This window comes from Monodelphis domestica, chromosome 3 (genome assembly GCF_027887165.1).
Source record: "Monodelphis domestica isolate mMonDom1 chromosome 3, mMonDom1.pri, whole genome shotgun sequence".
Classification (NCBI taxonomy): Eukaryota; Metazoa; Chordata; class Mammalia; order Didelphimorphia; family Didelphidae; genus Monodelphis; species Monodelphis domestica.
In genome coordinates this window covers 37,936,660-37,948,771 of record NC_077229.1, presented here as the reverse complement: position 1 = coordinate 37,948,771, position 12,112 = coordinate 37,936,660, and the positions used below count along the sequence as shown (strand labels likewise).

Here is a 12,112-nt window from a genome sequence, read left to right as displayed (position 1 = left end):
ACATAGTAAGCACTTGCTTTATTGATTAATCATCGTCTCTCTCATTAGATTGTAAATTCCTGCAATATGGAAATATGTATTTTATTAAAAATGGGTATAATCTATATAGGACTATTTATCCCCTTGGGGAGAGTACAGGAGGGTAAAAAGGAAGAAAATCTGAATTCCAAAAATGTCAGAAAATGATTGTCAAAAAAAATTTTCTACATGTCAGTGAAAAAAAAAAGTTTGTTTTTAAACTTACCTTCCATTATAGAATCAATATTGTATATAGGTCCCAAGGCAGAAAAATGGTAAGGGCTAAGCAATGGGGGTGAAGTAACTTGCCCAGGGTCACATACCTGGGAAGTATATGAGGTCAGATTTGAACCCAGAACCTCCCATCTCTAGGCTTGGCTTTTAATCCATTAAGCCACCCAGATGCCCCCTGAAAAAATATATATTTTTAAATATTGTAAGCTCCTTGACTGTCTTTTGTCTCTTTTGCTCCCCAGCACTTAGTAAAAGTGCCTGGCACATAGTAGGCACTTTGTTTATTAATTGTCATCTTCCTCATGAGATTGTAAGCTCCTGCACTGTGGAAATATGTGTTGCATTAAAGTATAGGTATAACCTATATCAGACTATTTACCGCCTTGGAGAGAGGACGAGAGGGTAGCGAGGGAGAAAAATCTGAATTCTGAAATGTTAGAAAACAATTGTCAAAAATTATTTGTAACTATAGATGAAAAAAAACACAAAAGTAATTTTTAAAAGATTGTAAGCTCCTTGAGGGCAAGGACTGTCTTTTGCCTTCCTAGCACTTAGCACAGTATCTGGCACATAGTAAGCAATTAACAAATGCTGATCGATCGATTGAAAGCAACAACCACAATAATCGACGAGGCAGGTATCTGGGCACTGGGTGCTTTTGAAGCACTTGGCATTTATTAGGCATAAGTTGACACACAAGAATATGGAAAGAGTACTTGGGGGTATTTTTTTTTCCTCAGCAACATAGATGTAGACATAGCAAGAGCACACTTACAACCATACACATGTTTACTCACACTTTCCCACACTCAGACATCTTACCCTGTTCTCTTCATTAGGGTCAATTAAGAAAAAAATACAAGAAAAGCATTGTGGAAGGGGAGGGAACAACAAACTTAGATTGGAGTATCAATAAAATAAAAAGCTCTCAACCAGCAAATACACTGGTTTTATTACCTGTTATTACTTAATTAGAATTCCTATTTATAAATAAATAGTACCAGTAAAATATTACATCTGAAGAACCCTGCAATAGTTTTACTTACAAACTTTTTTTAACCATTTTATGATCTTAAAAAAAAATCCCCTCTCCCACACTCCCGTACCCCACCACCACCCGACACAGTCTACTTCCTTTTGGCATTTCTGTGGTTTCTTTGGAACGAAAGCGTTTGAAGAGTAAAGCATCCGGCAAAGACTTCTTCCATCTCTGCAGGCAGGTTCAATGGGTTGAAGGCCAGGGGAGAGAGGCTGGAGTCTTGATTGGTTTCCCTTTTGGTCAGTGGGGGCGTTTATTTTGGCTTTTCCATCCCTTCCATCAACTCCTGAGCTGGTGGTCCTCATCATTGAAGTTCTGCCCAAGGCGAAAGCCACCACTTGCCACTTTTTCCCCAAAGCAACCATCAGCCCATGTTTCACCAACATTTGGCTAAGAAGAGAGAGAGTTGGAAAGAAATGAGTCTTTTGAAAGAAACAAGGCCAGGTCTAGCCCAGAATCGCTTCCGTAGCCCCGCTGGCAAGTGAAAAGAGAAGGTCATGTCTCTTCTAAGGATCAAACGTGAAGAGGAGCTAGGCTGTGTTCGTATGTCAGAGGTAGGTACCTAACTTTCTTAGTCAAGGAGAATGTGGATCTTTGGGGGGAAGAAGTGGGGAGAGGAAGAAGGAAGGGATGATTGGGGGGGGGGGGAGATCCCGTACACAAGCACACTTTGGAACACGTCCTTTCCAAGATTTCCCCCCGAAAGGGACCAGGTCCCTTGAAGAGAATAGAAAGGAAAATATATTATCATTTATTATATAACAATGTTAACATTAACACGGAGGGATCAGAGCTAGGAAACATCCGTTCATCCAAAGCACTGGGGTGAAGAACTCTGTGATAAGAGAAGAGAGTCAGCAGGAGACAAGGAGACAGTTTGAAGATCAGATGGACACTAGAGTGGAAGCTCTTGGAGGGCAGGGCCTGTTTCTTTTCTTTTCTTTCCTTTTTACTTTTTTTTGTCGGTCTCTGTTTCACCAGCACCTAGCACAGTGCCTTGTACACAGTAGGCACTTCATAAAAGTTTCTTAGCTTAATTTGTTGACTATGGTTTGAGCAGACTCGTACCAAGGACAAGCACCATACACAATGCCTGGGAAGTGGCAAGAAAGGCCGATATCAGTTACCAAAAGTCACGGGGGGAAAGGGGAGACAAGGACCCTGAAACACTGGCATGAAGTGAGGCCACTGCTGGGAAGAGGATGAAGGTCACCAGGGAACCAAGGAAGACGGGAGAGGAGCTCCTGAAGTCTCAAATTGAGAATCTCTCATTATTTGGATCTGTATCCTCAGCTTTTAGCACAGTGCCTGGTACACAGTAGGCACTTTAAAATGCTGTCTCCCCCATTAGAATGTGAGTTTCTTGAGGTCAGGGTTGGTTTTTTGCCCTTCTCTTTTTCCTCAGCAATTAACAACAGTGCCTGGAACATTGTAAGCACTTAATGTTTGTTGACTCGATGTGTCGATTGGATGATTGCAAGAGCTGTCTATGCCCTCTAAATTCGGGCACTCTGGGGCCAAACCCTAGTTGGCCTACCCTAGTTACAACTCTGGTGTTGAGATGCAAAAACACAGCTCAGGTCTCAGGGCAGATGAAGAAGATGGGTTTGGGAGGTGAGAGGAGAGGGGACCATGGAGCAGTTTGGTTTTTTGGTGGGGTCTTTTTTTTAGGATTTTCTTTTTTTTTTCAGTTTTTGAAACAAAACAAAGAAGTCACATTTTTTGAATTGTGGTTTCATTTTAGTGTCCAACTGGCGCAAGGGCTCCGTTTGAGGAAATCTTGCCGAAGGCATTTTCTGTCTCTCATCCTCCCTCTTCTTTCATGTCTGCTGTCATAGTCCCTTGCTCAGCCTTAGCTGTTCTCACTCCACTCTGGCACCATGCCCACCCCATGGACAGAGTGGTACTGATGAGGAGAGAGGGTTCGAGGTACCCCGTGGGAGTATAAGAACTCAGCAGGCTGTATGCTGCCCGGGGACTGGAGGCTGGTCTGGGGGCCACACTGCCGAACCACGGGTTGATGGGAGACGGAGGTCTGGTGCTGGAACATGCTCTCCCCAAGCTGGGGGGAGCCATGGTTGGCCACCCCAGCCAGGCGGGGCACCAAGGGCCCCGAAGTGAAGTGGGCGGAGAAATGCTGGTAGGGAAGCCTATCCACAGACTGCATTGCGGTCACTGTACAGCTGCTGTACGAAGGCATGGCGGGCCATGTGTTACAGCTAATGTCTTCCAGGCTAGGCACCGAGTCTGTGGGGGGAGCAGAGCTGGCATACATGCAGGCTTGGCGCTGGGCAGACTCAGTCCTGTAGGAGGGATTCAGCCCCTGCTGCTGGGAGTAACCGGATCGGTAGAAGGGGTCCTCTTCGGTGGGGGACGTCTCCATGTAGGGCTTTTTGTAGGGATGGTCAGTGGTGGAACACTCCTCATCTGCTAAAAGACAAGAAAGAGCAGACAGTGACTCTGGGGAAAGGGAGGGCAACAAGGACCTCAGCATGGGCTGGTGAAGGGACCAGCAGAACCAGTCAGTGTTTAGGAGTGTCAATCAAGGACCACCGGCCAGATCAGGAACTGTCCTCAGGGGTCGCTCAGTCTCCCTCGCTCGCCTTACAGAAAAGGACACTGAGCCCTAGAAACGTCTCCAACTTGCCCAAGGACTCAGAGGGAGTAAGTTGGCATGTCAGGACTGAAACAAAAGTCCATTGATCTCTTAGGTGTGGAAAGGAAACATTTTTCCAATCCTATTTCCTTTCCCAATAAATATTACTTAGGAAACGTGAGTTTTAACCCTCTTCTGCTTTTCCAGTGGCCATTTCCACTGTCTTGTGTGTGAACCGTAAAAGATGACACCCAGAGGTCACAGAATTTAGAGATTACCTAGTTCAAAATCCTCAATTTACAAATGTGGAAACTGAGTCCCAAATTGGTGAGCTAATAAGAGCACAACATTTACATGTGGAGATCATCTAGACCAGTTTTAAAAATAAAATAACTGACATTTGTCTGAGGTCACTCAAGTCCTAAAATTATAGATTTAGAACTAGAAGGAACAACAAAGGGACATATAAAAAACCTAAAGCTACAAAGAGGGTAAATTGGCTTGTCTGAACTCAAATAGTAAATTAACAACAAATGTGGATTAGAGGTGGCAGCTGGGTAACTCAGTGGATTCAGTGCCAAGCCTAGAGACAGGAGGTTCTAGGTTCTCATATGGCCTCATATACTTCCTAGTTGTGTGACCCTGGGCAAGTCACTTAACCCCATTGCCTAGTCCTTCTGCCTTGGAACCAATATGCAGTATTGATTCCAAGATGGAAAGTGAGGGTTTAAAAAAATGTGAATTAGAACCCAGTTTTCTAAAAACCGGTCCAATATTCTGTTGTTTATTTGTTTTACAATTTTCCTACTTAGGAGTTAGAAGTTATTGATGTATTTTATTACAACAGGCATTTACTAAGTGCCTACAATATTTCAGGACCTGTCCTAGGCAGCACGTATACAAAAACAAAAGCAATTTTGCTATCATAAAAGTATTTAGATATAGAGTGGGAAGGAACATTAAAGGATTGTCTAGTCCAATACCATCATTTGACAGATGAGCAAACTGAAGCCTTTTCTAGTATTTCAAGCTTTTCATCACCTGCTCCATCCTCCCTTTCCACTCTTCTAATACCTTTTATCTCCTCCATATACTTTATTTTTATTTTTAAACTCTTACCTCCTATCTTAGAACTGATACTGAATACTGGTTCCAAGGCAAAAGAATGGTAAGAGCTAGGCAATTGGGTTTAAATGACTTGTCCAGGGTCACACAGCTAGGAAGTGTCTCAGGTCCAATTTGAACCCAGGGCCTTCTGTGTCTCCAGATATAGTGCTCCACTGAATCATTTAGCTGCTCCACCCCCACCTCCACACTAAAGTCAACTCTATTGGCCAATTTGCTGGTCCTCACATGGCTCCATCTCCCTGCTCCATGATTATACATTCCATTCAATGCTGGAATGCTCAACTCTCTCCATCATCTCTGCCTTTAGAAATCCTGACTTACAAAACCTCCAACTTAAGCACTGCCTCACACCAAAAGATTTTTCCTTATTCCCCAAGCTGCTTGGCACCTTCTCCTCAAAGATTTCACTGTATCTACTTTACACGTGTCTTGTATATACCCAGAGTTAGAGAGAGAGAGAGAGAGAGAGAGAGAGAGAGAGAGAGAGAGAGGGAGGGAGAGACAGAGAGAGACAGAGAGAGAGAGACAGAGAGAAAGATAGAGAGAGAGAAAGAGAGAGAGAGAGAGAGAGAGAGAGAGAGAAACAGAGACAGAGAGAGAGGGAGAGAGAGAGAGAGAAACAGACAGAGAGAGAGGGAGAGAGAGAGAGAAACAGAGACAGAGAGAGAGGGAGAGAGAGAGAGAAACAGAGACAGAGAGGGGGGGAGAGAGAGAGAGAGAGAGAGAGAGAGAGAGAGAGAGAGAGAGAGAGAGAGAGAGAGAAATAGAGACAGAGAGAGAGGGAGAGAGAGAGAGAGAGAAACAGAGACAGAGAGAGAGAGAGAGAGAGAGAGAGAGAGAGAGAGAGAGAGAGAGAGAGAGAGAGAGAGAGAGTTTCCCCAATAGATTATAAACTTCTTGAGGGGAGGAATAGTTTTTGATATTCTTTGTATCCTTAGAGCTTAGCACAATACCTGGCATACAGGAAAACCCAAAACGCTTATTGACTTCACTGATATGGTGGTGGATTGATCCATCTAGTCCCACCCATCTTCATTTCACAGATGAATAAACTGAGGCCAAGAGAGATTCGTGGTCACTGACACAAATAGTGAGTAGTAAAATCAAGATTCAAACTCGGATCCTCTTGCCTTCAAGTCTCATTGTTTTTCCTTATCCCATCCTGTCCTCCTAGACCCCAGGTTACAGAATGGCAAGACTTCTCTCGGAAGCAACCTGCACAATGACGTAGAAGACTTGGTTTTCTGGCCAGAGGTCAACTTACTCTTACTGAAGTGAAGATCTGAACTCAGTGAATCAGTCAGCAAATGCTGATTAAGCTCTTAATATGTGCCAAGCATTCCGCTGGGCACGGAGGATGCTGAGAGGCAAAACCATGGCACCCCTGGTCCACAGCATGCTCTCAAGGAAGGACATACAAGAGAAATGCACAAATAGAAAGACTGAGAACTGTAATGCATGTTGAACTGTCACCTCTTATACATACCAAGCAGGGAATAAGAGGGGCGCCTTGGGGGAAGTAAGGACAGAATGGAACAACCTATTAGGCCAACAAATGGAGCTGAAGGAGATTGAATGCACTGTTGTCCAAGGACCTTTCTTGCCTCTTGGAATTTCTAAGATTCTATCCTCTACATCTAAAGCAGACCCAACAACTATTTAAAAAATGGGGTGGGGGACAACTGGGTGGCTCAGTGGATTGAGAGCCAGGCCTAGAGATGGGAGGTCCTAGGTTCAAATCTGGACCCAGACACTTCCCAACTGTGTGACCCTGGGCAAGTCACTTGACCCCCATTGCCTAGCCCTTACCATTCTTCTGCCTTGGAACCAATACACAGTATTGATTCCAAGATGGAAGGTGAGGGTTAAAAAAAATAAAAATACATTTAAGTTTTTTTTTTTTTAATTTAAAAAAATGGGGTGAGGCAGCTAGGTCCACAGACAGCTGGGCCTGAAGAGAGAAGTTCCCGGATTCAAATGTGGCCTAGGACACTTCTTAGCTGTGTGACCCTGGGCAAGTCACTTTACACTAATTACCTAGCCCTTACCACTCCTCTGCCTTCAATTTATACTTAGAATCAATCTAAGGCAGAAGGTAAAGGTTAAAAAAAAAAGCTAAGGAGAAAATCGCAGAGAAAGGCATCAACAATTACCTGTGAGATCTAGAGCCTGGATCATTGGGTATGAAGCTTAATGTCTCTGTTCACAAGTTTGTCAACTTCATGGCTTTTTATGGGGTTGGGAAGGCCCAAATGGGCACAGTCACCTTCAGTGGGAGCCCCGGGCTGGCTCCGCCATGGGATGTGAACCTGCTCTATCCACAAATGGCAGTAACAGCTCATTCAGCCAGTGCTGTACCTATTGAACCCAGGACCAAAGGCAGGCTTGGTCAGCCCGAAGAGCCTGCTAGCAGCAGCTAGTCTCCTCTAGTCCAAGACATATCTGGGGCCTGTGGACCCAGGATGCCAAAGCATGTGCATGAAAAATGAAAAGATCTGACAGTCAGGAGAGAGGAGAGGGGAAGGGAGGGAAGTGAGGGGGAGGGGAGAGGAGGAAAAAGAGGGGGAGAGGGAAGGGAGGGGAGGGAAGGGAAGGGAGGGAGGGGGAGAGGAGGGGAGAGAGGGGAAGGGGAGGGAAGGGAAGGAGAGGGAAGGGAAGGGAAGGGGAAGGGAAGGGAAGGGAGAGGAAGAGAAAGAAAGAGAAGGGGTGAGGAGAGGAGAGGGAAGAGGAGGAGAGAAGAGGGGAGGGGAGGAGAGGAGAAGGGAGGGAAGGGGAGGGGAAGTGAAGGGAGAGAAAGAGAGAAGATAAGATTCATAGCACTGAATTTTTCCATTGTTGCTTGAGTTACAACCTCCAAATTTTTCCATTTAACCAGGGCGTTTCCTCTGCTCAATAATAGAAAATACAGCTGCAGGGTACCCTTGGCAAGGAGGGGGAGGGAAAATGCTACTCAAGACTTTCTGATCCCCTTCCAAATTTGCTGCAAGTAAAAGAAAGAAAAATAAGGAAGAGGCCAGCACACATTTTGGGAAATGGTAAAATTCGAGATTCTTGTCTTTAATTCCTCCAAGATCTGATTCTGAACTTAGCAAAAGGAAAATGGCGGCTCCATCAAAGTGGCCCCAGGCGATCTCAAATCTCCTCTAGCTTAAGCAAGGATCAGGGCTTCAGGTCCAGGGAAACACAGGATTTGGGTCCAATCTTTGGGTATGTGTATTTTCATCATTGGTTTATGATAGGCATGATGGAAAGAATATGTCTGAAGGGATCTACAACCAGTCCTGTCTCTAATACCTACCATCTGTGTAGCCATTAGCAAATACTTAACCTCTTCTAGTGCCTCAATTTACTCATCTGTAAAGAGGAGGCACTAAGAGCCTCTTCCTCACAGGGTTGTTATGAGGTTTGAACGTCATTGGGCATATAAAACACTCTATAAAACATGATATATACATGCATAAAATGTATTAATCATTATTACTATTTATTAATCAAATCATTAATATCACTTTTTTCAGAGGGGGCAGGAAAGTAGGGTCTGAGTTATCTTCTGGTTAGCTGAGAATAATTTGAATAGTAATGTTTATTTCTATTCTTTTTTAAACTCTAATTTTCCATCTTAGAATTTATTTTACATAAGGGCTAGGCAATGGAAGTTAAATGACTTTCCCAGGATCACACAGATAGGAAGTGTTTGTGGTCAGATTTGAACCCAGGGCCTTCATTATCCAGGCCTGGTTCTCTAGCCACTGAGCCCTTAGCTGTCCCCCTGGGATCCCTATTTTTCAAAGAATCTGAATAAAACAGATGACCCATAAGACACCACGGAATGCCAGTGAGGCTCTGACGAATCAGAAGTCATCCCAGGACCCCAGTGTGCCTCACACTCATCATTATAAAGACCAATTTTCATTTTACAGTACTGTAAAAAAAAATGAGTCAGGTTGTTTGGATTGGAGATAAATAGAACATTGATGTTGGAAAGGAGTTTAGAATAGAGAATGTCGAACCATAAAACTTAGAACATAAAATGTCACAGTTAAGAGAGTCCTTATATGGATCAAAGGATGTCAGGGCTGGGCAGAAACCAAGAACATAAAAGACCAAAGCTAGAAGGGAGCTGAAACTATGGCCTAGCAGAGCCAGGAAGGAGCAGAGAACGTGGACTAGCCAAGCTGGAACGGAGCTTAGACTCCAGTATCCGAGCTTAAAGGGACCTCAGACACTGAATGTCAAAGAGAGAAGGAAGGGTCTTAGAGAAGAGAACCTGAGAGGTGGGAGAGATCTTGGAACACAGACTGTCTGCCCCGCGAGGAGCTTTAGAACAGGGAATGTCAGAGCTGAGAAGCCTTAGAAGAAAGAATGTCAGAGCTGGAAGGGCCCCAAGGGATTTATAGTACAACTGATTCTCTTTTGTTCTTTTAACTCTTACCTTCTTGTCTGAGAATTGATACTAAATATTGGTTTCAGGGCAGAAGAGCAGTAAAGGCTAGGCAATTGGGGTTAAGTGACTTGCCCAGGGTCACATAGTTTAAGTATCTGAATCCAGATTTGAACCCAGGACACCGCCTTGCTCCAGATCTCCAGGTCTGGCTCTCTATCCACTAAGGCTTCTAATTGCCCTAGTACAATTGTTTCTAGTTAGATTGCTTTTTCCAGCATCTCCAACAAGCAGTCCTCCACTTAATGGTGAACTCACTACCTCTCAAGGCACCATGTTGTCCTTTAGGGCAGCTTAAAGCTGCCAGAAAGTTTATCCTTCAAACAGGATGCCACAACATCCACCATTAAAAGCTGAAGGTTGCTAAGAGTTGATGTTCTGAGTAGAATAGGGCGGTATTTTCAACTTGGAAGGACAAACCTGAGCTCCTGCTCCATTTTTCCAACTAAAGAAATAGAAGCCAAGGAAAGACCATGACTGATCTCAGACCAAGCAGTTATTTAGGGGCAAGGACTATAATAACTAGAACCCAGTTCCTGAGTCCCAACATTTCACCCTTTGTACTCTGTCCTACCTTGTGCAAGAGCACACTCTCAGCTTTCAGAATCAGGGAGGGAGAAGGAGCAGCAAAAGCCTGACAATCAACCTAATGGCCTGAAAGTCAGGTATTGTTGGGGCAGCCATGTTCACAGAGGACCTCTAGAGCATCAGGCCTAGAGATGGGCAGTCCTGAGTTCAAATCTGGTCTCAGACACTTCCTAGCTGTGTGACTCTGGCCAAGTCACCTAACCACAATGGCCTAGCCTTTACCACTCTTCTGCCTTGGAACCAATATACAGTATCAATTCTAAAAAAGAAGATAAGAGTTTGTTTGTTTGTTTCAAAAGTGTATTGGAAAAAAATAAAAACAAAGGGAAAAAAGCATATCGAAGGTGCTATAGAGTGTCATACCTAGAGTTGGGAGGTTCTAAGTTCAAATTTGACCTCAGACACTTCATAGCTGTATGACCCTGGGCAAGTCACTTAACCCCAATGGCCTAGCCTTACTGCTCTTCTGCCTTGGAAACAACACATAGTATCAATTCTAAAACAGAAGATAAGAGTTTGTTTTTTTTCAAAAGTGTATAGAAAAAAAAGGGAAAAAAGCATATTGAGGGTCATATAGAGTATCATGCCTAGAGTTGGAAGAGCCTGGGTTCAAAGGTGACCTCAGTCTCTTCCTAGCCATGTGACTCTGAGCAATTCATTTAACCCCACTGGTCTAGCCTAGCCTGTCTGTCTTAGTAACAATTCTAAGACTGAAAGTGAGGGTAAAAAAAAAAAGTCAGACTGGTGGTTGGTAGCAATCATATTGGCTGGGTGAAATAGAGTGGCTAGACTACTGACCTTGTGGTCAAGCAGACCTGAATTCCAATCCTGCCTCACATACACACACACACACACACACACACACACTAGCTGTGTGAACTTTGGCAGGTAAAGGAATTTCTTGCACTCTGACTCTATTTTCCTATCTATAAAATGGGAATAATATTTGCACACACCTCCCAGAGTTGTTGAGTTAATCTAGATAAAGTGCTTTGTAAACCTGAAAGCACCACATAAATGCTAGCTACTGGGATTACTGTTCTGCCTTGAGATCCTAAGGAGTTTCTGGGCCAAAGTCCAGTAAGAGGAACAGCAGAAAAATCTCTAAGGCCAAAATGTTTCCTCCCCTTTTCAAAATGGCTGTTTACGAACATGAAAACGGTGTCCAGTGCGTGAGACGGATTACATAAGGAACATCCCTGACCTTCAGGCGCTAGAGAAATGCTAACTAGCAAAACCAGTCAGGGCAGGATGCTTCATGGGACAGCCAGACTCTCCCAAGGATCTGTTCGATCCAGTAAACACTGAGGAGACACCTCCATCATGCCGGGTTCCACTAGAATGGAAATGATGGGCTGGGCCGGGGAGAGTGAATTCTGGGCTCCTTTTTACCTGCTCCCACCCCACTGAAACAAGAAGCTTTAAAAAATAACGATTTAAACAGAGGCATTTAAGAAACAAGGTTAAACCAATGTTCCTTTTACTGCAAGAAGGGGAGCCTTCTGGCTCTGGAAGGGTCTTCGAGAGCATGTAGACAAGGAGCTAGGATGGACTCTAGAACATGGAATGTCAGAACTCAGAAAAGGACTTTAGGAGTGAAAAGGTCTGTACTGGAACACTGAACAAAAGAATGAGAACAGAGAATGTTAGAGCTGGGTTAGGGGTGGGGGTCTTAAATGGAGAAGGTCAGAGCTGGCAGGAACCTTAGAACACGGAAAGGAAGAGCTGGGAAAGGTCTTAGAAAAAGGAAGATTGCAGCTGGAAGGCCTGTTAGGAAGGACAGAATAATAATGAGAGCTAGTCTTTCTATAGTTCTAAGATCTACAAAAGCCCTGTACATACATCCTCTAACTTATCTCCTGACAAGCCTGAGAAGCTTAGACTGGGCTCCTTGAGGGCCCACATTATCATTTGCCTCTCTGTAGAGCCAGCAAGGAGCATGGCATCCTCCACGTCTATTGTTGTTCAGTTGGTTCAGTCATGGCCCTTTTGAGGTTTTCTTGGGAGAAATACTAGAGTGGTTTGCCATTTCCTTCTCCAGATCATTTTCAGATGAAGAAACTGAGGC

The 12,112-nt window shown here is 44.1% G+C and overlaps 1 protein-coding gene across 1 annotated transcript in view; it reads right to left on the bottom strand.

The window, feature by feature from the left end:
* Positions 1 to 892: 892 nt before the first annotated feature.
* Positions 893 to 12,112, bottom strand: part of TBX5 (T-box transcription factor 5) — a 36,620-nt gene continuing 25,400 nt past the window's right edge. The window contains exon 3 of the mRNA XM_056821686.1: positions 893 to 3,721. Coding sequence (XP_056677664.1) covers positions 3,144 to 3,721 — 578 coding nt within the window. The 3' untranslated portion in view covers positions 893 to 3,143. The remainder of the gene's footprint in view (positions 3,722 to 12,112) is intronic.